This window comes from Eutrigla gurnardus (genome assembly GCF_963514095.1).
Source record: "Eutrigla gurnardus genome assembly, chromosome: 6".
Lineage (NCBI taxonomy): Eukaryota > Metazoa > Chordata > Actinopteri > Perciformes > Triglidae > Eutrigla > Eutrigla gurnardus.
The window spans coordinates 26,743,518-26,771,488 of NC_139920.1; the positions used below are offsets into that span (position 1 = coordinate 26,743,518).

The window sequence follows — 27,971 nt, forward strand, 5'->3', positions numbered from 1 at the left end:
GTAACGTTCGCTTTGACGCTAACTGACAGCACCTAATTTACCGAATTTACGTCAACAGCACAGTCATTTAAATGGCCTCAAAATATTATTTATCTACGGTACTTTTTTAAAACAACAGTTTTTTCGTTCGCCGCGAGGCAAAGACTTACATGTAACCGGAACCTTGTTTTGCTAGCAGTAGGTTTGGCCGGAGCTTTTAGTTGACAGTACCACAGACGGACCAACGGTAGAAACAAATCCGACTGTCACGGATTCTTAACGATAACGGATTAAAACCGAAATCGGCGCTGAAACACTGAACAAAGACATCACAGGAATACACTGTCCGCTCGCGTTTAACGTGTTTTCAAACGGATCCACGTCACGCTACGTCTCCGGCGGTACGTCAAAGTTATAAACAATAATAACAATGGCTTCTGGGTCGCCGTCGTCCTCCCCGGACACTGCGACGGGCTCAGGTACGGACCCAGCCCGGCCCGACACGGGGGAGCCTCTCGGCGGAGCGGGCTCGGACTCGGACTCGGATCTGGGTTTGGGCAAATTCGACTGCAGCGGCGTGGAAATGGGGGGACGGCTGGAGGGAGAGGACCTGGAGCGGGAGTTCGAGTCCGCAGCCGATCGCATACGGGATCTGATTCAGACGGCCAGCAGGGACCAGCTGCTGTACCTGTATGCGCGGTACAAACAGGTGAGTGTCGGGATTAAATGTCACGGTCGGTGTTGACGCTACATTTAACCCCTCCGACACCAATGTGGCTTTTAGATAAGAACCACCGACTCCACAACATCCTGGTGTCATCGGTGGTTTTTGACAGATGACATGATATCTCTGTGTTTTCATGTAAATATGTCTGGATAATAACTGGATCAGAAGATTAATTCACACTTGTTTTATTTCCAGGCCAAAGTGGGGAAGTGCAACACAGCAAAGCCTGGCTTCTTTGACTTTGAAGGACAGCGAAAATGGTATGAAGCCTCAAATCTTCAATTAAGAGTTTGTACATGACATGCATGAATTACAATTTCATCTCGGATTTAAGTTTAAATGGCTGTGAGTGTTAAAGCCTCTTATCTTTTAATGCTTTTTTTATATTCTGAAAGACTTTGTCAAGCATTAAAACACATGGTGAAGATGAAAATGCTTTGTGATTGTGGTGACAGCTGTGATGTCATTGCAGGCAAGCCTGGAAACAGCTCGGAGACATGGAGGCGGATCAGGCGATGCAGGAGTACATATCTTGTGTCAACGTGTTGGACCCAGAAGGATGCACAAAGGTAATTCAAAGCGGATTCCCAACACCAATCTTGATTGTAAACCCGCTGTATATGGTTTACAATACAACTTTGTATCACTGTGAAGCCCAACATCGTGGATTCAATAGGACAGAAACAGGGAGGATTAGCACAACTTCAGTGAATCATTCTTTATTGAATGTAAACATCAAACATGGTGAACTACCTGCAGACACGGTTCTCATTTTGTCGTGGTGATGTCAGCGGAGTGTGTCACTTGTGATGACACTAACCTGAAGGTAAAATTCCTTAAATCACAGAAATGTTCCTATTACTGTCTTGCCTACCAGATAATAACATTGTTAATGGCAAATCCCACCCACTTTCATCTTTACTAAAATGGCCTTTGGAGGGGTTTTTAAATCATCATGAGGAATTCGATTCAGCTTCGCTCCAGGTAAGCTAAAAAAAAAAGGATGACAAATATAGAAACATTCAATGTCATTGCTGCCCTTGCAGTGTGTTTTCTTTACCACTAGAGGTCAGTGTGACAGTGTCATTTTTTGTCACTTCTTTATTCTCTACATGGAGCATGAAAAATACATACGAATGTTCTGTTGTCGTCCTCAAAAAGGTGACATTTTGGAATATGAATAATGTAAGAAACTGTCATAGTTGGTTGAGCCTGTTTGTATGGTGACATTGGAGGGACTGTTTTCATCTCCACACTCTCCGTTGTCGTATCCTTCAACTGTGTAAGGAGAGTTTTGTTGCCATGGACAGGCTGTCCTTTGGGGCAGCAGCAGAAGCATTCAGTTACAACAACAACTTTGTACCGTCTGCTTCGTCGATAAGAGTTATTATTGGAACACGAAGAACAAACATGTCACGCTTGATTTGCACATCAAAATGTGTGCTGACTGCTGAGAAAATATGATTTTAATTATTAAACACTGAAGTAGTTTTGGTTCATCTACACACTGAGGGCGTAACATCAAAGATACGGTTGTAAAATTGAGATGGTTAAGGCCAACAAGAACAAAAAAAGACTGGAACATTCTGCTTTTTGGTGAATTTTTGTCAATTTTCATTCATATAATGACCTTTGATTGTCCTGAACCTCATATTAAGTTGGTATTTGAGATGAAAAAAAACAATATTACTATAAAGAAGCTGAAAAATGGACTGTTGTCCTATGTTGTCATACATTAAAAAGTGGTGAAGCAGCTTTTATATAAGGTTTTATTTCTGTTTATTTGTCGTTTACTTACTATTAAAGTCATCCCTAAAACACGTTGCTTTCCAGAAAATAAAGAGAATTTGATGTTTAAAGTATTGCCTTATATTAAGTAACTAGAAATACTTCTACTGGTGTTGGGGCTACACGTTGCCGCCACTTATATTTCACAACTGAATGCCAAACATCTGAACAGAGTGTGTCCATTCCCTCTACAAGTGTAGCATACGCTCCAAACAGGGGGATGGATTCACTGTCATACAAGGACAGTCCCAGAGAGATGGAAGAAGGTTGTTTTCTCTTGAATTGAAAAGCCAAAGAATAGCTCTCACGTGTCACATCCGACCTACTGTACTGTTCATTCCCATTTCCTGCTTGCCCTCTGGTTTCCCTTCACCTCTTTCTCCGCCCTCTTTTCCCATTTCCCCTTTGTTTTCCACCTCTCTGCTACCTGCTTTTCCTCTATTAATCTTTCCCCCACCCCCTTTCCTCCTGTAACCCCTTCACCCTATTCTTACCCCCACCCCTGTTCCTTCCCCTCCTTCCAAATTTATGTCTCTTTAATAGTGTCACTGTCAACCACATGTCCAATCCTGACACATTCTTTTCTCTCGGCGGGGCGATACGCGCTGACTCTGCCCCACCGCTGCACAATGCCCGGAGAGAGACCCGGCAGACGGGGCAGCAAACGCACAACTGTCCCCCCTGAAAAGAAGCTGATTGTATTAGTGTTAACAAAGCACCACTGCATGGCAGTTGCTATTCTTTTGCAAGCCACAGTCAAATGGTGTAAGTAGGAGTGCGTAGACAGAGAAGCAGGGGAGAGAATAATAGCCCCGAATTTGACCTCTGTTCCTGCCTCGATTGTTGAGCAGACACTGGCTTTATATTACATTAAACTGCAGAGGAGCAGGGCCAGTGCATCAGCGAATATTCTGAGTTTCTGAAGTGAATTAGGTTGTCCCCAAAAGTGCACGCACAGTTGTTTTGCTTCGCTTGTCATGTTCTCCCCGCTCGCTCTATTTTCTGAAATCCGATTTGTGTGGGTTCCATTGTGAGTCGAAGGTTGGTCGGCGAAGAATAGGCCGGGTTATAAAAGTCCTGGCTGACTTGAATGTGAAGCACAGAAGATTAACAAGGGCCACAAATTAAGGCACTATATATTTTATATTGGTCTTGTGCATATTGTTGGATATTTAATAGCTATGAGGTCATGTCTAAAGTCCCAGAAGCTTGTTAAAAAAAAAACACATTTTGAAATTCATCTATGTCGTGCTTCTCAAATGCTTTAGGTGAAAGGCTATAGGTACAGTGAATAGATGAACCCAACCCTTTGTATTGCATTGAACAGACAATACAGTCAGTACCTTTGTCTGTATGGGAGCACAGGCTGCAGAAAGAAGCCAAACTAGACCTGGTTGGTGTTTCACACTAGCTGTCAGTCAACAAGACGTAAGTTTGTTAACAGTAACCAACATCTGTACTGAGAAATGTCATACTTTATATGTATATATATGTGGATGTTGTTTGTTGAATGTTCGAGTGTCTTTTATTTGACAGGAAAGACGAGGAGCAGAAAGAAGAACGGGCTTCGGAGCAGCAGTCAGCTCTCTATATCAGGAGGAGATGATCAGGTATTTACCCAAACGCATCACAAACCTATTACACTGATTACACAGAGGAACTCTCTTTATTCAACTCTGTTCCGTTTTTCAGAGCCCAAACGCATCTAAATGCAATTTCCTTGTTCTTGATGGCGCTGGAACAGACTCAGCTCTTTCCTCTCGGTTGTGAATCACCACTTTATTTAATGCTCGGGTCAACTCGATCGGAGCCCGGCTTTGTTAACTACTGGTCCTGATGCTGTATTTGATTCTGTTCAACAGACCGTAACTGCAGTCGGGGGGGCCCGGAGACGTCATACAGTCCTGATTTATGTTAATGAAATATATTCTCCATTTACTGCGGCCTGGCAGACTTACTCAAGCTTAAAAACCTCATCTTCATTTCAATGAAAAAAGAGGTCTTTTGGAGATGAAAATGAGATGTGTGAATCCTGCAGGTTTTCCTTCTAAATGGCTGTATGTGATTAGTATGCACGGTCTCGGAAGGAGGCAGCCAGAGTCTCCCCTTTTTAATTACGTTGTGATTCGGGGGGGGGGGTGATGAAGACGTGCCGGGTACAACGGAGGGAGGCAGGTACAACGGGATTCCCAGGGCGACGCTCCCCCCAGTAGCAGCGATCCCCTGAGGGGGGAACCGGCGTGCAGGAAGTCATTAACACGGCACGTACACACACCTATGCACACGTGTGCACACATAAACATACACTCGCCGCTATACGTCGACGCGATTGCATCTGAATCCATGCATAACCTACCGGAACTGTCACACTCACTGCTCTGCTGCATTTCAATTTCCTCTCTCTCTCTCACACACACACACACACACACACACACACACTCACACACACACACACACTCCATATTAAACAGCTAAGCACCTGTTAACCAGACAGAGAGTTAATTGCATTGCTCATCTCGATTTGTGTGTGTATGTGTGTGTGTGTGTGTGTGTATCGACAAAAGCGGGATTGATTAGCGATATCCCTGGGCTACTGAGCTGATCAGTGTGTGATTGAAGAGGCTTTGAATGCTACATTTGTAATTCTCTCACCCGCCTTGAAAAAGGACTCTGATAAACACTCCAGGCTTTGTTGTCTGGACACTTTGCTGGAAGCCGCTGCTCAGTTATTTGACTTATTGTTTCTCGTACTTCCGCGGGGCTCAGCCATGTTGAGAGGGGCGACCCCCGTGTGTGTGTGTGTGTGTGTGTGTGTGTGTGTGTGTGTGTGTGTGTGTGTGTGTGTGTGTGTGTGTGTGTGTGTGTGTGTGTGTGTGTGTGTGTGTGTGTGTGTGTGTGTGTGTGTGTGTGTGATGGATGGTGTGGCCGTGGTGTTGATCAGCGAGGCACAGGCCAGGTAGATGAGTGTTCTCCACCACTGTGGCCAGTTTAGTCTGATGGATGAAGGACATATCTGCCAGTACACCATACTGGACAGACACACACACACACACACACAAACACACACACAAACACACAAGCTCATAACACGGCCACACACATAGACACAAACACACACAACACCCTTTGTGCCCCAGCTGCTGTGATGACAGAGTAGCCTGTGACCTTCCCAGCATGCATTGCGGTGCTGTTGATGTCACGTCGTTTATAGGAGCCACATTAATCATTTGTTTGTTTATAGCGTGTGTGTTGGTGTCCGTGTGTTACTCTCACTGCGGTATGAACTAAATCCACGTGTGTGTGTGTGTGTGTGTGTGTGTGTGTGTACATGTTGCATATTATATAACCTTATAATACGTGTGCTTGTGCTTTATACATGTGAGGATGTGTCATGCGCCCGTCAGACCGGCCCTGTTCAGCCATCGACCAAAGACTGATGAGCTGGCCTATTGATTAGTTGCCGGGGGAGACGGATGGCGGCCACACATCAGGGACACTCGGGGTCACCGTGGCCATCAGACAAGGAAGTGGGTGTGGCCCAGCGTGGGGGCCTCATGCATAAACATAGCGCTGGTAATCAGGAGTATGTAAATGAATGTGCTCATACATAACCCGGCAGTGATAAAAGTCTAATGAGTTATTCATAATTCATCACGGGCTGATGAGGAGATGGCGGGAAGAGGAAGGGGAGGAACGGGAGAGCCGGGAGAGATAAAGCGTGCAGATGAAAAGCTGAAGAAAGGGAAGTACAGAGGTTCATTAAAGAACAAACGGTAGACAAAACTTTGTTTGTGTTTCCTCCCAGTAAACAGTGTGTTGCTTGTGAGGCAGAATGGTTGAAACTCCTCTGAGGGTCGGTTTAAGTTGGAGCTAGTACTCTCTGATTCAGCTGTTGTTAAACAAAAAGATGCAAACAGCCTGAGAAGCATGCTTCAATTTGAAGTTCTTCAAATAGGATGGATAAACTTGGTTTTTTAATACAGCCTCCTCTAAGTAAAAAAAATAATCCTCAAATTTGATTTGTTGTGTGTTTGAAAACAACCACAAACAAGTCCAACATTGGCTCTGGTTGGTTTTTGGGTGGGAACAAATGATGGAGGTATTTGGACAATTTAATGGAAGAAGGTGGAGAAATCGGCATTTGGCAAAAAGGGTGATGTCTTCAGATGCGTCGTGTGGTTCGACCACTAGTCTGAAAACCCCAAAGATGCTCCATTTACAGTTGGAGAAGACACGGGAAACCTTGCATGTATTTTTATCAAGAAGGACTTGACACAATCTTAATTATTGCACATTTCATTCAGTAATCTATGAAGCTTGAAACCTGTATCCTGACACACCTTTGGATGGTACGTAGTGATCTAAACAAAGAAAAAACTAATCATTAAAGCCCCTCTGCTCCTTCCCCCCTCAAGTTTTTTGTTTTTACTAAAAAAATATATATATATTTGTTTAATATTGTGATCCGTCGCCTTTCGAAAATGGCTTTTGTGCTTGAATGTTCATACTTCATTCTAATGGAGGACTGACCGCGTTAGCTAACCTCTAGCTATTCAACACAAGACTGAACAACATTCCCGCTCCTCCAACAGCCCAAGGTGGCTCCTGTGCGATCCCAGCCCAGGTGCGTGCTGGGGGATTTGTCAGGCACGGTGCGGCAGAGCGAGCAGGCATCGGAGACAGGAAGTAGGGGATTTGGCCTTGGGGGATGACTGACTTACTGCGTGGGAGTGGTAAAGCGGCTGGTATGCGGGGTTCCTGTCAGACAATAGAGCACTAAATTCAATTAATCTGAATGGCCGGCATCGGGTAGAAAGGGGAGGGGAAGGCGTAAAGCTCTAAATGAGATTTCGCCCCTTCTCTCCCCTTCGCCCACCACCACCACCACCGCACCCTGGCTCCCCCCCCAGCACTCACTCCTGTCCCCAATGCCAGGAGGTGATTAGAGACACGGAGATATTATCAGAGGTGTGTGTGTGTGTGTGTGTGTGTGTGTGTGTGTGTGTGTGTGTGTGTGTGTGTGTGTGTGTGTGTGTGTGTGTGTGTGTGTGTGTGTGTGTGTGTGTGTGTGTGTGTGTGTGTGTGTGTGTGTGTGTGTGTGTGTGTGTGTGTGTGTGTGTGTGTGCCAGTGTTCCCGAGGGATGTGGCACGTGTGGCTGCTGCTCATGTTTGAGACCGGGAGGATGGATGCGTGGTTGTGTTATCTGTTACGCCGGTGTGTTTGATGACCAAATGATCTAGTAGCGTGTTGTTTTCCGATGGAGGTCATCCTGTTGGGGTAGAGGCTCCGGAAATCTCAAAGCAAAAGGAAAAAGAAAGCAAAGCAAAGTCATCTGATTATTTTACCACAAACGATGGTCAAAAACATAAAGTTGAATGAATCTCCTCCCTCTTTCTCCCCCTCTCTCTCTCTCTGTTTCTGTCCCAGGGAAGAGGATAAGAACATCTTCGACTACTGCAGAGAAAACAACATCGACCACATCAGCAAGGCCATCGCCTCGCAGAAGTGGGACGTCAATACTAAAGATGAAGAGGTAACTGCACCACACACTGCCTCCAAACAAGCCACGTCTAACTGTACTCATGGCTATTTAATAGTGTTTCTAGACACGAGTGTATCATCGCCATGACAACGCTGTAATCATAGCGTTGGCATGCAACGGTGGGCAGAGAGAGTAGGCACTTGATGAAGTGCCCTTAAGCAAGGCTGTGAGTCAGGACCAGCCGCTGGGTTATTGCCACACGCTGTGACCCCCCGTGCCGGAGGGCAGGTGGAAACGATCAGTGCAGTATGATGGAAGATACAGGTCACTGGGGGAGGGTTCACGCAGCTCTTTTTAGCAATCGTTACATAACTGTTTCAGTGATCCCGACCACAAACACATGGGAACCTCTCCTCGGGCAGGGAGGAAATTGTGTGAACGGCTATTACCATCGCGAGGTGTTTTCCGGATTGACCCCGAAATCCATTCATCTGTCCGTCCCCCCCCCCCCCCGATTCATTATCGGCCGGGCCAAATGGCTCGCTCCCTGCCTCCCTTTCATCGCGGACGCTCCTCAGATAAGCAGGCGGTCGGCTCACGGGTTCCCCGTCAGAGAGCCAGATGGCTGAGAGGCCTCGGCAGAGAGGAGCTTTGTCTGTCCGCCGCTGTTGTTTGTCTGCCTGCAGCACCGCACGCTCAACAGCAGAGGGCAGTGGTGAAGCAAGTTTCACTGATGTGCTGCAGCTCAGTGAGAGTACTCACTCTTCAGGAGCCAAATATCCACCTGTGATACATATTTCTAACCGTTGCCAACAAAGCCAAACACCAGTTTGGCTGCAAGCGAGTAGAGGATATTCTTAACACATTAGGACATGCGTGGTTCATGAACTCTCAATTCCACATTCCTCTTGGTTGAGAGGCTTTTATGAACATATTATTTTCAGATAATTAACAAACAACTACAGTTACAGTTAACGCTTAAAAAAAGTAATAAAATAGTTTCACTCAGTTTTCTTGGATTTTTGTTGATAATGTCACATAAAAAAGATAACGCCATCCAAACAGGATATGTCCTTCTGTATGATAAAATAAATATTAAAGGGAAAACAGAAAGGAAGATTAACAATGTCAAATGGCTATGTTGTATGTTATTCATATCAATTTGTCTAAAAATGATGTTTAAGTCATAATCACCTCTGGGCCTGACGAGATTGACTGTTTGGATGTAAATTAAATTGTTAATTGCTTCCCAAAAAAAGAGAGGATTTTACCTCAAATAAAACCTTTCAATTAATAATTAATTAAAGATTAATGTTGTAGTTTTGTGTTACATTCCTTCACTTTGTGAGCCATACAACTCAAACATGCCGACCCACAACTGCCTACTGGGGCCGAGCCAAGGAGAGAGTGTATGCAAAATATACGTTCACTCTTCTTCTCCCCGTCTTCACCGGCTGTGCTTATCATGTCGATTTGCGTGTCTGGTTGGAGACTCCTTTGTTTATTGTAACTGCTTATCTTTCCACACGGCAGTGCTCCTGTCCTCCTTTTCAAATGGAGGCTCTAACTTATCAACCCACCTGAGCAGAGAGTGCTTAACATTTATTCCCTTTACCTTCCTGGACAGGACGATTCCAGCCCTAATCACAGCAGACCCTTCCTAATGCTCCACACTGGCTGGCCCAAACTCTAAATGTTTCTGTTAATGGTGTGTTCTCAGCTTTGAATGTTGCACTTATTCTATTTGACACATTCAATGTTTTATTAATCACCGCAACTCCCCAGAAAGCCCACTTAATTTGTGTGTGTGCAGTATCCCGGAGTAGTAGGACCGGAAACTCTGGTCCTCGGTGAAAATGTGGCCAGCAGCAGAAACACCTGGAAGGGAGCAGGAGAGAGAGAGAGAGGGGGAGAGTGGGAGTGGGGCAGAGAGAGAAAGAGCAACCTATTGGTATTCTGGCCCGGCTCATAAGTATCCATTTTAACATGCCGCTCCGGTGATCAATATGATTTAAGCAACAGAACTGAACTTGGAGCGTTTGCTTTACCTAATTGGCCCCACTGAAAAATTAGCTTGCGTGGTTTTATTAGAACAAGGATCTTGGACCTAAGGGTGTGTGTGTGTGTGTGTGTGTGTGTGTGTGTGTGTGTGTGTGTGTGTGTGTGTGTGTGTGTGTGTGTGTGTGTGTGTGTGTGTGTGTGTGTGTGTGTGTGTGTGTGTGTGTGTGTGTGTGTGTGTGTGTGTGTGTGTGTGTGTGTGTGTGAGTGTGATACTGGGATTTATCTGTGAGCCCTCTTTGGTCTGTGCTTGAAACACCATCCTGATCTTCTTTGCACACACACACACACACACACACAGACACACACACACACACAGACACACAGACACACACACACACACACACACACTCGTCACTCTGACTGTCCGCAGATCATTATGAAACTGAGGCCTGAAGGCTCTAAGTTCTGAACGGCCGTGCATTATTTATTTTGTTTGAAAGCAGAGAAATGGATTAAAGTGGAAGTTAACTGTGTGTGTGTGTGTGTGTGTGTGTGTGTGTGTGTGTGTGTGTGTGTGTGCGTGTGCGTGTGCGTGTGCGTGTGCGTGTGCGTGTGCGTGTGCGTGTGTGCGTGTGTGCGTGTGTGCGTGTGTGCGTGTGTGCGTGTGTGCGTGTGTGCGTGTGTGCGTGCGTGTGTGTGTGTGTGTGTGTGTGCGTGTGCGTGTTCGTGTGTGTGTGTTTCAGGGCCGGGCTCTGCTCCACTGGGCCTGTGACCGGGGACACAAGGAGCTGGTTTCTGTATTATTGCAGCACAAAGCGGACATCAACGGTCAGGTGAGCCGCATGCAGGTCTCTCCTTCTGTGATCATTAATCGGTAAATGAATGAGTGGAATTCCATACGAGCCCCTCTTGTTTGAAACTGATGACTTTGTACAAAGTATTTACCCAGAATGCCTCATTTGATATTTTTTGTCTTACATTCTACTTTCTATTATGTGTCATTTTCTACTTTTCATTTTTGACAAAGATCTGACAGCATGTGTTGCTCCCGTGACCTTTGACCTGTGTTATATGGACTGAAAAACACCAGTTTGGTGTTCCAGCCACCGAATCTTTCAAAAGGATTGATTTAAGATTGCGTTATTAGATTACACCTCTATAATTGCATGAATGACTGAACTTGAGAGCTGAAGTCGGACGGCCTTTTTTTTTTTCCAAGTGTAGAAGACCATGAATGTTTATGCAGTGCAAACTTCCCTTTGAATTAAGGAAGATATGTTCCAACACCAGGACACAAGTCTAGTGGCTGTGTGATGGATAGATGATGGAGCCTTCTCATTCCTTGTAACGCTCCTATCTACACACAAACCCGAGGCAAATAGTGACATCTTCAGCATCCCCATTACCCTTCTCTTTTCTCTCTCCCTCTCCATCCCTTCCAGAAGGTCACCTTTAATTCACTTTGTGCCACAGACAAATCCCCCAAGGCTTTAGCAGACAGAGTTAGCTGGTAGCTAGCCTGGTGTTTAGCCTCCCCGAGGTTTAGCAGCATCCAGGAGGCTTTAGCTTTGGCGGTAAGCTGGCTCAGCTGCACATTGGAGAAATTACTCCTCTTCCCTGCCCCGGCGGCACGACACAATGCAGTTCACCGGGCTGCACACTGAGGCTTTAACTGTAAGGCCGAATCAATTGGAAGTAATCAGGCAAATTGTTTTACGTTGCACAACCCACGTAATCAGGACATTTCACAAATGACTTTCTCTTTTGTGGTCATGCATGGCCCCCTTTTTTGTTTTGAATGCTCGCAGGGATTGGGTGGATTTGTGGCGAATGGTTCATAAAAAGACTTAACAGTGGGGATAACTACAAAAACACTTCGCTAATGATTTAGAACCATATCAAGATAATGACAGTGGAGGAGGATTGATGTATAGATGGAAGCTTTTGTCCTTTTTTTGTAAGATGTAGCGTCTTTACAGTCATGTATCTATTAATAAAATATAAATTGATATCCCAATGTGCCAAGATTTTTTAGCAGTCAAAGTAGGAAACATAAATCTTTGGGCTGGGGGGTGATAATGGGTGTCTTTGAGCAGACTTTTAATTTCACACGTTTGCCTTTTTTTTTAACGGATTTTTGAATCAAAACACGAAGGTAGAAATAAACCACCTTCTTTTATCATTTGTAATGGAGCAGGCAAAGAGGATGACGTGATCTAGAGATCATTTAAGGTGTGTTTTCATTATTTTCAATCCCGTTCGGCTTTAGAAATGTGCCATTTTGAGCAAAGATGTGCACTCGAAGGAAGGAAAAGCTTCCTATCGCCATATGCAGACATATCCTATATCCATGCATTCAGGCCATCGGGACCTTCTCACCTGCCGATCCTCTCAGGTGTTCGAGGAAGCCGGCCGTGGAGAAGCCAGAGTATTAAAGACACCGGACCTCTGCAGCAGAGTTACTGGTAGCAGATTTATGAGGTGGCAAAGAGGTGGCCGAGAGAAAAATATAGTCCGCTAAATCATACCACTCTGTCGCATTGCCAAATTATCTCACTATGTAAAGCTTACAAAGCGATATGCTTCTCATTAGAACATGCTTGGACATCCTTTTGTTTGGGGTTTTTAGCATTAAGTTGTCAAGGAAAAGGAATCGGGAAGAGAACAAGGAAAGGAAAGTTCATTAAATTAGAGAAAGATAAAAACTCGATGTCCTTTTTTTTTTTTTGCCCAGTGACATGAAACAAAGGGTGAGGGAGTTTTGTGTGTCTGTTCATGAGAGGAATGGAAGAATGTTTGGGTTTTTGCAGGCTATTAGAGCAACCAGTAATCTCTCTTGACCTCTACCAACTGCCGAGGCGACCAGTAAATAAAGATCAAACATGATTTATGCTTAATTTGTTGATTAAAAAGGGGAGGGGGACTATCGGAGTTAAAACAAAAAGTATTATTATTTGCTTGGCAGTGGAGGGAAATCGTTTGAAATTAATCAACTGATTGTTTTAGTGAATTGTTCCCAAACCCTGGTAACCTGCATTAAAGGCTCGTTTGATAGTTAATCCTGGATCAAGGCGGGGAAGGACTACAATAGGTAGCTGTGTGTGTGTGTGCGTGTTTGAATACGCAGATCACAGCTCTGCCACCTGCCAATTGTAGATGAGGCCCCTGTACATCAAACCCCCTCCCGTATCACTGCTCCCTCAGCTAATACACCCGGAGAAAGTGGGGCACAAACTGTGGGAAAGACGGCAGTAAAACCCTCACTTAATGTAATAATGGAAATTAAGGATTAAACACTGGACTTATATTCTGTGTGCCAGTATGTATTTAAGAGCATTAATGAGGGATCGGCTTAAATTTAGGACATTCCATCATATCAGCCGTGAAAAAGGATCCTGCAATACAGATTCATCGCTAATTAAGCTACAACTATAAAAAGTAGAATTGTTAAAAGACAGTACAAATAAGGCAGAGTGTCAGACGTCAATAGTTTTTCTGTAATGACCAAGATATGTGTCTGTATCTCAGTATAGCGAATCCTGACATTGGTCAGATTCTTAGTTTGGTTTTTCTCTGATTGCATATAATTATAATTATAATTTTGCTGTCGTCAAGACAATCTCATCATAAGGTCAGCGAAGTTGCTGTTTTAGAGCTAGGCAACAGAAATGTCATCATTATCAATACAGAAACAAAGAAGGCAAGGCAACTTTAATTGTATAGCACATTAAGGCAGTCTCAAAGTGCTTCACATCATAACATGTCATACAATAAAGTGAAAAAAGTAGTAAGAATTAAAAGAAAATAAAGGCAAAATTAAAATGCGTTACAGAAAAGCATTGGAGAGAAAAAAAGAAAAGCACATTTTTTTGGTCGATTAATTTACAATCAATATACGATGAATATATGATGTGTTTCAGCTCCTCATCACCAATCTACAGTTACTCCTGTACACCTGAAAGTAGATTCTCCACTCCTGCAAAATGAAGATTTAAAAAACATATTTCATGAATAACATGTACATATTCAAACATGTAAAAATCAAAGTGCTATTTGGTAGTGAATTATCAGATGAAATGTGATCTTTGGAAGGGCTGGTTGAGCCCGGCTAGCTGTTTCTCCTCCTCTTTGTGCTAAGCTAATGGTCTGCTGGCTGTTTACCAGAGGTGACATCCATATCAACCTAATTCCCTACAATCAGGCATATTTCCCAAAATGTTGAACCTTTCCTTTGTGAAAACTCTCATCTATGGCTCATTCCATAATTAGGTATTCTCTGATATTTGTTGGTTGAGGTCCTTTCATTGTTCTGGTCGTATATGTTCGTGTGTGGTCGTTCTCTGTCCAGACGCTATAATCCCACGACCGCAGCTTGAACTCCCACCTGAAACCCTCCCCTAACCCTCCCAACAAGCTGTAGAGTTGCCATGGAAATATGCATTTATGGAAAGGACATGCCGATTCATGGAACCGGAGTCGAGAAGGGCTGGCTTTGGCTTGGAGGTGCAGACGTACGACAAAGGTCAGGAATGGCCCAGCGTAGATGAATACAATGTCTGACTTACTGAGAGGGAAGGTGACGGAGGTGGGATTAGGCTGACAAAGAGGACGCACAGGTGAGACGCAGGTTAGCTCAACACAAACACAATGCCAGGAAGGACACGTCGTTAAGGTTTAAAGTAGGCGATCGGTGGGAAAAGATTTAAGCACATCTTCATCCTCCCCATCCTTTTACTCGACTCATTCTTGCTTTTTTTCCTCCATCTTTCCCCTCTCCTCATCGCTCTCCACCCCCCCACCCCAAAGCTCCCATCCCCTTCACTCCATCCCTCCCACGCCTCCGCTTCTACTTTGTATTAAAACAACATGATCCATGAGGCGGGGAGGGCGACTCGCAGCACCGCTAATTCTAATTAATCCAGCGTGGTCGCACAGCCGCGGCAGGGCCCCCAAGCGCTCCCAGTCTATCAGATAGAAATTCATAACTTAATTGAGGTCAGAGCCTCGAGCCGGCAGAACAAAAGTCTCCAGCCAGGACCAGCTGGATCAATAGTAATAAATATCTGACTGGGCGGCCTACAATTGGTGGCTGGAGTGCACACAACACAACAAGTCCCATACCGCAGCCTGCATTTAGAACCTGCAGCCGTATTTGTGTTTGTTTGTGTGTGAGGAGTTGTAGACTAGCATATCTTTTTAAATGTTCTTACCTTTATTATTAAAAGATTAAAACATAAATATGAACATGTACCTCGATACAATTGTCAGATACCAGTAAATTACCCATTAGTTAGTTACCTACCTGTTACCTAGGTAACAGTTGGTTATTATTTACCTACCAGGAGTTACAATTATCTACTAACTTTCAGCATCACCATTATTTTCAATATCTGTCACCTTTTATCCAATCCACTTTATTTATATAGCACAATTTAAACAAACACAACGGTTTCCAAAGTGCTTCACAGTAAATAAATAAATTTCAACACAACAGAAGCGCAATAACAATGATGGACACAATAGGATAGAATCAATATTCTATATAAAATAAGATAAAACGCAAATAAAGCCAGATAAAATCAGATAAATCTCAAATAAAATAATTAAAAAACAAATACAAATAAAGAAAATAAAAGGGTGCACTGCCCGCACAAGATAAAAATAAAATAAAATAAAATTTAAAAATAAAAAGGTAAAAAGTATGCACATATACACATAAACTCAACACTCTACATGGTGTCAAACGCCAAAGAGAAGAGGTTTAGCCTATAAAACATCAGCTATTATTTGCTAGACATATCCAAAAGTTTAAAGCTAACCATAAAGACATGTTAGGTTATAAACTGTTTAAGTTCAAGATTGAAATGCCATTAAAAAGCTGAACCATCTCATGTTTGAGTTTAGTTTAATAATCCTAAATCACTGGCAGTTTGGTAAAAACGAACACAAGGAGGAAACGATTGTATGTCTCTAATTAGTTAAATAATCCGGAGTTGCTGTGAAATGATGAACCGCGTGTTAAATGAATGGACAAAATAGAAAATGTCAGCCCATTGTATTAATATAAACTACTGCAATTACCAAATAGCACAAGGCTGCTCTTTTCTCAAAGGGGGAAAAAAAAAGTGTGTTTCCCAAATAAGGTATTCTTGGTTTGTGCCAAATCCTGGCTCACAAATCAAGAAGCACGTCAGAGAAAATATTCCATTTTAATCAAACTGAACAAATCGCAAGCATTAGCATCTGTTCACGCTCGTTTTTCATGAGAAAGCGTAGTAAACCCTGTGGCAATATTTCTAACGTTTCATATTGAAGTCGCAACATTCAGCAAAAAATATTAAATTAAATACTGCAACGTTGATTGCGGATATAATGCAGCTGTACTTTGAGCCTTTTCACAGCTTTTTGGATTCAAGCTGAGCCGAACAAAGAACACTGAACCATCTCGTCTGTGTCCTCTGCTGTGGTGTCAACTACTTGTGTGATCAAAACACACACACACACACACACACACACACACCATGGTTGGTTGATTGAAATTCTATGGTGGAGGCATTATTACACGTTCCTATCCCTCCCCTTTCCCAGCACTCCCTCCTATAACTAATGGCTCAGTCAGGCCAGTCATAACAAATATCCAGCAAGATTCGTCATAATTGTGTGTGTGTGCATGTGTGTTTGTGTGTGTGTGTGTGTGTGTGTGTGTGTGTAATTGTGCAACCTATCCCCCAGAATATATAGGGTCTTTAAGAAAGGGAAGGCAGCGAGGTGGGAAAGGAAGAAGATGGAATATATTGAGGATTTAAAGAATAAAAATGGAGAATAAAGTAGGATGGAGGGAGAAATGGAGCAGATAAACAAAGATATGAGACAGATACTTACTGTTTACACCATAGTGTGTGTCCTTTTCACCTCTCGGCATGTATTCGGACATTATTCATCTCACAAATCAATCAGCGTGATTGCTCTATGGAAGTATTGTATTGATATCGTCGTGATTTCAAAATATACTTAATCTACTGAATAAGCCAGAAGTCCTGCTGGTTATTTTCTCCACTGTTTCTTAACAGACTCCAAAAAAGAAAACAATAAAATGCTATATATTGATACTGAAATATCAAATTGCTGATTTTTTTTGATAGAGAGTATTAGAGAAAAAAGCAATACACTTCAGGCAGGATGAATGTTGTACATGCATGTTCTTCTTCATGCCTCTAGCATGTAAATGAGCCCTTTTTAAGCTTTGGCATGTCAGAGGCTGCAGTGATCGCCCTCGCACACTCTCACTCTCTCTCTCCCTGCAACAGATTAATAGGAGGACTCTGAGACGCTCCCACAGCTTAGTGCACACATTAATGCAGATGTTTAAGAAAGCTCATTCCTTGCTTCCTCTTTATCCAAGCGTAACGGGTCACAGCATGCATTTCAATGTGTGTGTGTGTGTTTGTATCTACTGTTAAAGCTGAGGACACACACATAAAAGGCACTGCAGCCACCACACACACACACACACACACCTTAACGTTTTATACTCCACCCTGTAAGCCGCTCTTATAGCGTTGGTATTTAGTACCCGCTGCACATTAGCCGGACTCGATGAAAGGAAAGCTGTTGCCACGCTGTGTTAAAAGGGCCTATCGGACATAGATACAGTTATGAATCTATAATATGAGCACTCAGAAAAGAGCCGGCGACTTGACAGTAATAGTGCGGCCTAAAGAGCCATTCCAGCAGGTAACAGTCCTCTTTGCCATCATCAGCTGTTGTTTCTTTCTTATTGGCCACTCACTGGGCCTTGCCTACACTCAACTATTTGATTTCCATCGTTCTTAACCGTCCACATAAATTGTCAGGAGCATTAAAGCTGTCCTCGACCGTTTCAGACTGAGGGGAGGGGGGGGGGGGAGTGAGGGCTGGATACAGACAGCGAGGGGAGGGGATGGGGGTGAGGAGAGAGAATAAACAAAGTAAGTGTTTTGCCTTCCATCAGTCTCCCGCAGTACTCAGCTTTATGAGTCCCTCACTCCAAATGCCTCAGCTGCAGCCCCCGCCGCCTCGCCATTGATTTTCATATTACACTCTTTTATGTATTTATTTATTTCATATATTTCTTTTTAAACATCATCAATGAGCCGCAGGAGGACAGACGGGGGGGGGGGGGGGGGACTCCCAGCGATGGTAATTCTCAGTCCCAACCTCATCCTCCTTCTCTGATGGCTTTAATGGAGGCTAAGGTGTCCCACGGGAACAAGCAAAGCCTCGGCGACACGGGGAGGGGAGGGAGGTGTGGAGGGGGGCCGAAGGGAACGGGGTCGCAGGGAATGGAGATTTAAAGAAAAAGAGAGGCTTCTTTTGTCCGCCGTGACAGAGGAAGGAAAGGGAATCAGGCTATTGTGGGTGGAGGAATGTCCAGCCTTTTAAAGGAGCTTTTACCCTTATTGCCCCGTCCTCCACACACACAGGAGGACAACCTGTGTAAGGTGTTCACATTTTAGGCCTTTTGACTGCTCTGACACTCTAAATATCTATAATCCCTGGCATCCTCCGGGACCCCTGTCAGCTCTGGACCCCTTGGACCAGTCAGGATTTCCCCCCTGTTTCGGGGGGGTGGGTGGGGGGCACCTGAAGGACACTCCCAGGAGGTGTGAAGGACAGGGAGGTTGCTGTCAGGCTAATTTGACCGTGGGTGGCAGTGCTCACACGCTGAGTGGCAAGGTTACCTCTCCCGGCTCAGAGAGGAGACCCAGATTCAATTAGGGCTGGCCCCGGTCTGCAGATCCTTTTAACACAGGGGCCTTCCCAACATGCACGCACACACACACACACACACACACACACAGCAAACAGGGTAAACTCATGTGCATGCACAGGCCTTTACATATGATGACTGTGACTATTCTGCATTCATTACAAAGTATTATTCAAAGCATACAAAATATATTTTTAGCTTGACCTCCGACCTTCACGATTGCTGCCCATTTCTTGTGATGAATCCATCATTACATTTCTTTTTTGCATTTGGCTTCTTTTCTATATCTGTCAGAAAATGTCATGATATCTTTGATATTTATATTTTATATAGCAAACCAAATGTTTGTTGTAAAAAACCTACGTGAAGCAGTTTTCATGCAACGAAACAAAAACTCCAAATAATCCTGGTATTGTATGTTTTGGAACATGTCATGCCGAAACGTAGTGACAGATAAATGTCTTAGAAACTGCTTGGAGTTAGTTCTGTCTGGTCGGTGATGCCGGGAGATGATGGTCTTCGTCCCCTCCATCTTACTCACATCTGTGTTCTGCTTTCTGATTAATGGCACCTGCTCATCATAATGCTGTCTGCTGGAATCTGCATACCAATGATCCCAGTCGCCTATCGATTCACCCCTCGTCCTCCCCACACACACGCACACACACACACACACACACACACACACACACACACACACACACACACACACACACACACGCACACACACACACACACACACGCACACACACACACACACACATCCCCTTTCTCTCCCTCCCCCCCAACCACTGTCATTATAAAAGTCAGCAGCTGCTGCATGCATTGATCATAAATCATAATTGCTTGTCCATTTTTCCCCACTTGTTTAATGTTGCTGTCAGGGGCAGTGGGGGGGGGGGGGCAGTGGGGGGAGGAGGGGGAGGGGCGGGGGAGGCAGGGAGGAAGAAAAGCCCTGAGAAAGTTGAGACCGAGAAAACGAGCTGAAGGAGAAATAGAAAGGAAGAGGTTATAAAGGGAGAATGGATTTGGCAGAGTAGAGTGTTGTGCACCTAGTGGTCATCAGAGGGATTGCAGCTCACAACAGCTTTTGTATTCAGCTTTATTGGTTTGAGAAATGTGTTGAAAAGGATTTTTTTTATTTTTTTTATAGCTTTTATCAGATACTGCTCAGTCTGGAAGAATGAAACGACCAGCTCTACTTTCCTCTTTCTGACGTCGTCGCCAAAATATCTGCCAGTCATCTTGGCTAAGGTCTTGTTTGTTTACAGTAATTACACTAATGTCCCAAAATGACTAGCAGAGATTTACTGATGTTAGATTCCAGCACTTTTTAAGTATTTTTGAATATCCAGACAAAACGTTTGTTAGTGAAAGACGGTGATGAAGCTATTGTATGCTAATAATGTGTTGAAAAACACTTAAATTATTAGAGATAGGCTTGATTACCCACCATATATGCCATATCCCTCAGGACCATTGGCAGCTGGATTTGCATGGTATGAAAACATGACAGTGCCAGACCTTTAACTTCTCCTCCACGGCTCAGACCAGCATTATGAAAAACAGCCTAAAACCTAGTTTCAAGAGGAGATTAAGGGACTATTTGTTACCCTGACTAGGGTAAGCGTACGCCTCTGATATGCCCTTGATCCCTCCACCTTAATAAAAAGCTTGGCTTGAACGTTTGTAGGATTCTTGTCCCGTCGCCCAAAGTCTTGTGAAGGCGGAGAGATGGAGAAAACAAGTTAAAGCACTTTCCACAAATGAACCCAACATCTGTGACGGTCCCTTTGTGCAGATAAACAGAGTTACACACAACGTTTTATTTGTTGGAGAAAGAGACACAAACGTAGTACACACACACACGATCATCTTTCAGTGGACCAATTTAGCTGAAGTTACAGTATTATTTGGATCTGTAAAGAAATTGGATCATGCGCTCATAATCTTCCTGCCTCCTTGGTTTCGCCCGTCGTTCCCTTTCATCCATCTTGCTTCACATCGTTTGTGTGGTAGAAATGATAGATTGGTGTGACTTAAATTCAGCAAAACTGCAATTGTACTAATAGATCAATCCCTATCCCTGCTGCTCCCGAGCATATTGCTCCACCCCATTAGGGTGATACACTCCACGGTGCTGGATCTCTGCTGCTGCCTGCATTGTGCAGCAGCGGCTTTATTGAGCACTCTGCTGACATCCAGCCCGGCATTTCTGCACCGCAAGGGGAAACTTTGGATGACATGTAAAAGCAGGGGTCCGGTGCGACATGCCTCCGTAATGGGATGGGAACAGGGGTGCACCAGAGAGGTGGGAGAGGGAGGGGGGGGGCAACTGCAGGTATTGGGGGGGAGAATGGTGGGAGGTGGCGGGGAGGGAGGGAGGGAGGGAGGGAGTGTCGCTTCCAGGCTGCTTCCAAAGCAAATGGAAGACAATCCAATTTCCTGTGATTCCATCAAGCCTCCGTCCTGGATGAAGGGGCATTAGGGAACGCTGAGAGGACAGGCCGCTGACCCCTCACATGAACATGCAGGAGGACTGTACACACACACACACACACACACACACACACACACACACAGGAAACATATTCCCATGCACGTACACAGGCAACATTCAGTGCAACAGTGTTTGCTTTTTGCCTCTCACTGATTTAACGGCGTGTTGATTTTGCTTGTGAGTTATCAAACGTCCGTTCATACTTTTGTTGAGCTTTTTGAACAACTAAGTGCAGATTATCCCTCGCTGCAGATTAGCGTTTAAATCCCTTACACTTTAATTAGAACTGTATGTATGTATGTGCATCAAGGTCTTTCATTGTGTGTGTGGGGGGGGGGGGGTTAAGTCTATCAATTGTATCTGGACCTTTGACAATTTTAGTAAAATTCTCTCTTTAGTATCTCTCTCTCTCTCCAGTATCTCTTTCTATCTCTCTAGTATATCTTTCTCTCTCTCTAGTATCTCTTTCTATCTCTCTCATATCTCTCTAGTATCTCTTTCTATCTCTCTAGCATATCTTTCTCTCTCTCTCTCTAGTATCTCTTTCTATCTCTCTAGTATATCTTTCTCTCTCTCTAGTATCTCTTTCTATCTCTCTAGTATCTCTTTCTATCGCTCTCATATCTCTCTAGTATCTCTTTCTATCTCTCTCATATCTCTCTAGTATCTCTTTCTATCGCTCTCATATCTCTCTAGTATCTCTTTCTATCTCTCTCATATCTCTCTAGTATCTCTTTCTATCTCTCTAGCATATCTTTCTCTCTCTCTCTCTCTAGTATCTCTTTCTATCTCTCTAGTATATCTTTCTCTCTCTCTAGTATCTCTTTCTATCTCTCTAGTATCTCTTTCTATCGCTCTCATATCTCTCTAGTATCTCTTTCTATCGCTCTCATATCTCTCTAGTATCTCTTTCTATCTCTCTCATATCTCTCTAGTATCTCTTTCTATCTCTCTCATATCTATCTAGTATCTCTTTCTATCTCTCTCATATCTCTCTAGTATCTCTTTCTATCTCACTCATATCTCTCTCTCTAGTATCTCTTTCTCTCTCTGTAGTATCTCTTTCTCTCTCTCTCTCTCTCTCGCTGTTGTATCGCCCTCTCTCTTGCTCTTGTATCTCTCTCTCTCTCTCTCTATAGTATCTCTTTCTCTCTCTCTAGTATCTCTCTCTCTCTAGTATCTCTCTCTCTTGCTGTCGTATCACCATCTCTCTCCAGTATCTATTCTCTCTCTCTCTCTCTCTCTCTCTCTCTCTCTCTCTCTGTCTCTCTTGTATCTATTTTTCTCTCTCTCTCTCTCTCTCTCTCTCTCTCTGTGTCTCTCTTGTATCTATTTTTCTCTCTCTCTCTCTCTCTCTCTCTCTCTCTCTCTGTATCTCTCTGTCTCTCTCTCTCTCTCTCTGGCTCAAATGAATTGTGGGAGACAGACACAATGTCCTCAATACATCACAGGTTGCGCCTTGACTCGCAGACAGACAGCATTGTTGTCTTGGGTTAACTACGGCACGCTTTCCACGCTGGTGGCCATTTGCATCTGCGATCCACCCGGAGGGAATAGAAGGCTCTAATCCAATCAGCAGGTCCCTGAAGTGCTGCTCCTGGGAGAGAGAGAGAGAGAGAGAGAGAGACAGACACAACAATAGGATCACTCTGCACCGGGTCCAGCTAAAGAGAGGGAAGACGGGGAAAAAGGGGGCTGAAGAAGGAAAGGATAAAGATTGAAGAGGAGACTGAACGGCAAAGAGAGAGAAAGGTGGATGTGGTAATTAGAGCAGAGGGAAGAGGAGTGACTGGAAAAAGAGAGAGGTGACGGTGTGCGAGGTAATGAAAGAAAAGAGACGAGGGAGGTGTGGTTTTGGAGGGAGGTCAGACGAAGAAGAGGAGGGAGAATTTCAAGAGAGCAGAGGAAGGACATGGAAGTGACCAAAAAACAGGATCTGCTGCTGGAAGGGCAAAGGTGGAAAGACTAATGAATAATTTCACCCTTAAGAGTTTGAGTCATTTAGAGGTATTTCCAACCGCAGTGACATTTTACGCCACGGGAGGAAATGTCATCGCTCCTGCTGGCTTTTAATCCGTCTCTGAGCGTTTGTGACCATTGTGCTCGGCTCGGCGACCGCTCTTGTTCTGGGTCTGGAGGCAACAGTTTGATCATTTATCATCATTATGAGGTGCAAAAGGCAGGCTGGAACAGTGATTTAGAACGGGATCTCCTGTTGATGATGCCTGTCATATATTGTGTCTTATTAGACCTGCACACACACACACACACACACACACATTCCCTCATCCTTGTCCCCAATCCACAGTACGAAAAAGAGTTATATCTCTGCCATTGACCCCTTGACCCCAAGTATCATTTATACTGGCCACCCACAAATCCACATGCACTCCCAAACAGAGACCACCACGGATTTTTCTCCCCATTGTCCCTGAACTGTGTTGTGTGTCACGGTCACACAGCCTCCATGGTTCATTCATTTCAAAGATGAGGCTCTATTTTATTATTGTTACCAAACACACACAGTCCTGTTGCTTTATTCTCCCTACAACAGCAAATGTGTCTGAATCCGCAGAAGAAAATAGTCCCAAACAAATGCTAATTTTTTATTTTGTAACGTTTCCTGAAATCTACAGCGCCCCCGGCTTTTTAAGGAAATGACGGAGCCTTTTTAAGGGACCGTCAGGGATGCTCAGACCGTCTTTACCTCCGAGGTGTAATTGAAGGGTTTTGAGCATCAAATCCCACTTGACGTCTAAGGTCCAATATTAACTCTCATGGGATCAATTCAGTGCATTTAAAGGAAGCGATACACTTTTTGAATCTGCTTTCACTTTAACGAACTGCTACAGATACTTCACACATTAAAATTAAGTAAGTTTGTCAAGGAAAAACCTGGGAAAGTCACGTCATTTAGAAATAAAACATATTTTCATTTTGTTGTTCTCTACATGGTCAGACTCCGATCCTTTAAGTCGATACACTCGGACGTTTCAAAGAATGTAGGGTCGTGAAACTTTGCCTCAAAGGCATGGAAAAGTGTTGGAAATGTATCGTGGAGTCACGACATGTGAGACGTAGTGATGAGATGTAGAGTTGGGAATAACACTGGCCTGCTGTTTTGGGGGGAGATCGTAATGCTGGATGCACCTCCACTGTAAAATGCTGACTTGCATTAGCTGGTTTTCAGCAAAGTCGTTTCTCACACACCAAATGTACAGTATGTTGTGACGTCTGATATATGGCTGCTTTCTGTCTTACAGGATAATGAAGGACAAACGGCGCTACATTACGGTAAAAAAGCCCCCTCTTATTCATCTTCTATAGTCCAAAATGCTGTATATTCACTTTAATTTTCTTGCTTTTGTTTATTTTTTGCAAATAGTGAGTTTCTCATTTTGGAACAAAACTCTTCACATCCATCGTACACTGACATCTCATTGTTGTGTGTGTGTGTGTGTGTGTGTGTGTGTGTGTGTGTGTGTGTGTGTGTGTGTGTGTGTGTGTGTGTGTGTGTGTGTGTGTGTGTGTGTGTGTGTGTGTGTGTGTGTGTGTGTGTGTGTGTGTGTGTGTGTGTGTGTGTGTGTGTGTGTGTGTGTGTGTGTGTTTGTGTGCTTTCTCTTCACACACAGCAGCTTGTTTTTCACTCTTTGCCAACAACTGTCTTCCTCCCACTCTGTCTTCCATTCCACGTCTTTATTTCTTTATTATTTGTTTTTCACCCAGTTTCTCTAATTCCTCTCTGTAGTATCCTGTGTTTGTGTGTGTGTGTGTGTGTGAGTGTGTATGTGTGTGTCCTTTGGTATGTGTGGATGCCTGTCTGGTTTTGTTGTGTGTGTGTGGATGTGTGTGTGTGTGCATGTGTGTAATAATCGGTAGGCCTCCCAGAGGAAATCAGCTCTGGTCCTTAGACTCCCCTGACCCTCTCATGCCCCAACACACAAGTCCCCGAGGGGCGTTTCCCCCGTCCTCTGAGTGTGTGTGTGCCTGTGTGTGTGTGCGTGTGTGTGTGTGTGTAGCTGCACCATCTGTCCACCGGCGGGGTGGAGTTGGTGTGGGCATGTTGCATCACCCGCTGGATGATCAGCACACACAAACAGGCTCAGCAGGAGAGGAAGCCCCGAGGATGGGGCATAAAAAGATGACTAATAAACATACGCGATGAACTCCAAGAGACAAATAGCAGAGAATGAAAATTCATTCCCACCTCTCTTTGCACAGGGCCACAGTGGCTGGCAAGTGATTAATTGAGGGTTTACTGCTCACCATAAATTGTTCTCCTCCTCTACGGCTCCCCCGAGGGCCAGCCACTTTTTACAGCTCAAGGCCCAGGCGAGACGCCCGCCACGCGCACACACACACGCCGCCGGATACATAAAATACTGTTTAGAGCAACAAGAGGACCGCAAGCGTGGCTAAAAAACAACAAAAAAAAACGAGCTTTGTTAGTCTTGGTTTGGCGGAAAGATAAGCGGTTCTTAGAGCGATCTGCTTCTCACACACTTCACACCTCACACGCCTCCAGCACGCACACACACTTGCTTACACACCTCTGGTGCATTCCGATGTATCATCATATCTCATGCGCACACGGCCAGCCAGCCACCCTGGGCTGGAGGTTAAGAGGCCTGGCTGTCAATCACCGTGGCTGCTGACATCAGCGATCATGGCGCGGCACAGAGTCCGCTCTTTAAGAGGAGCGAGCGATTGACACCGACAGAGAAGAGCACTCAGAACAAGAGAGGGAGGGAGGGAGGAATGGGGGGGAGATGCCAGAGGGGCGAGAGGTGCATCGGCAAAGCAGAGACATGCTAACTGTGTTAAGAAAGTGCAAGCCTCCCCCCCCACCTCCTCCCCCTTATGCAGAGAGAGAGAGAAGACCCTTTTAGTGGGGCAGAAATTGCCAATGGGGCAGAAATGAAGTGTTTGAGAGAACCACAGGTCCAGGCCGGTGTCAGTGCCGGGCCTGCAGATGGGCTTTTCATTAACTGCAGCTCTGTGCATATCGCACGAGACTGTAGCGTGGAGGAGAAAAGCCATGAGGCAAATTTCCTCAAACCTGGTTCAGACCATCGTAGCACTTTGAAATGAGCTGCAGTGATCATTCTGCTGATTACTCCTCCTTTGTTTAAACCGGGCGAAGACATTACAGCTATGATGAGGACTCTGCAAGGCTGTACTTCCAATCCAGCAAGTGTTAGCAATGCTAATGCTAATTGGAATCTAAACATAATATGCAGGTTAATGGGAATGTCATTAGTTTTGTAGGAAATTGGAAACCAAAGTACTGGTCAGGAGATCATCAAAGTGACTAGGATTCATCCTCTGGAGAACATGAGTGATGGACTGTTCAACAGACCGACTTGGCTAAAAAAGTGAAATGCCTTGTTTGCCTTTTGTCCTCTACTTGTTTTATTTAGGGATGTCCCCATCTCATTTTTTTGCTTCCAATCCGATTCCGATATTTTTTAATATAGGTTCCGATCCGATCCCGATATCTTCCGATACCGGTTTCCGATATCACTTTTTCTGTTGGCAAACAGCATTTAATTTCGTGTACATTAAGAAATAGACGGGCGATCACAAATAAGAGCTTTTTTTTTTTGCAATAATAAAAAAATCTGATCTTTCATTCAATTCCCTTTATTCTCTTAAATAGGACTTTGGTTGTTAAACATGCCATTACTTAGAAACTATAATACTAGATAATGGTGGCTGATGCAATAGAACAACAATGACAAACAAGCTAAACAATGGAATCATGGGAAATAATAAATATGGATCGGCCATGAAATTTAATTGGATCCATCCCTAGTTTCCTTCCTCTTCTTTTCTGTTTTCTCCTTGTAACTCACTCTATTTCTCTCCTTTCACAGCTTCGGCGTGCGAGTTTGCCGACATCGTGGAGCTCCTGCTGAACGCCGGAGCCGACCCGTGCATCAAAGACATGGAGGGCTCTCTCCCCGAGGAGGTCACCGAATCCAGTGCCATCTCCTCCCTCCTGCGTCAGTACACGGCTCCGAAAGGCTAGATGTCCCCCCCGTCTCACCCCTGCTCCTCCTCGTCCTCCTCATCCTCCTCATCCTCCTCGTCCTCCTCGTCCCTAAAGAGACTCTGTTCACCCCCAGCAGCTGGCAGACCTGGGTCGCAACCGTTTTTATTTGATTTTATGTTCAAATGCTTGAGGTGAGTTTGATTTTGTTGCCTTAGCTCTTTGGAAACTACGGGGTGTAAACATCAGCCCTTCCATTTGATGAGACGTGAAATGAAGAACACCTCATGTATTTTCATTCATCTAAATACTGTATATTCACTTTCCATACCCAGTAGGGTTGGGTGATATGATGGTTATGATTTTGCTATACTGAGGTAGTTCTACCTAAAATATCTCTGACTGGAGTCGACCAGTGCAGGCAATGTTGCAGCTGAATTAGCAGGACTGCTTATTGGTGATATTGTGATGACGGGATCTGTGCATCAATGTGATGAAGTATCTGCATTTGTCAGGTATTTAAGTCACCGGAAGAACCAAAAACAGACATTCCCATCCACTTTTCCCTTCTGTAAACGGTATAAAATCCATACTGTAATAAAGTCTTTTCTACATATCGCCCACTCCTACTGCCCAGGTCAGACAGTCAAGCCAGGCCTTTTAGTCCGGGTCAGCCCTCTCTGACCATCTGTTCATGGTTCAGTTGTTACGTTCGAGGAATGCTTTAATTATTTGTCATTTATCAAATTAAA

At 44.3% G+C, this 27,971-nt stretch overlaps 1 protein-coding gene across 1 annotated transcript; it reads left to right on the forward strand.

The window, feature by feature from the left end:
* The first annotated feature begins 206 nt into the window (after positions 1 to 206).
* On the forward strand, positions 207 to 27,971 carry acbd6 (acyl-CoA binding domain containing 6). Its single transcript, XM_084012093.1, has 8 exons — positions 207 to 688; positions 902 to 966; positions 1,179 to 1,275; positions 4,031 to 4,104; positions 7,923 to 8,028; positions 10,722 to 10,811; positions 24,491 to 24,521; positions 27,104 to 27,971. The coding sequence occupies exons 1-8, from the start codon at positions 410 to 412 to the stop codon at positions 27,256 to 27,258; spliced, it is 897 nt and encodes a 298-aa protein (XP_083868219.1). The 5' UTR covers positions 207 to 409; the 3' UTR covers positions 27,259 to 27,971.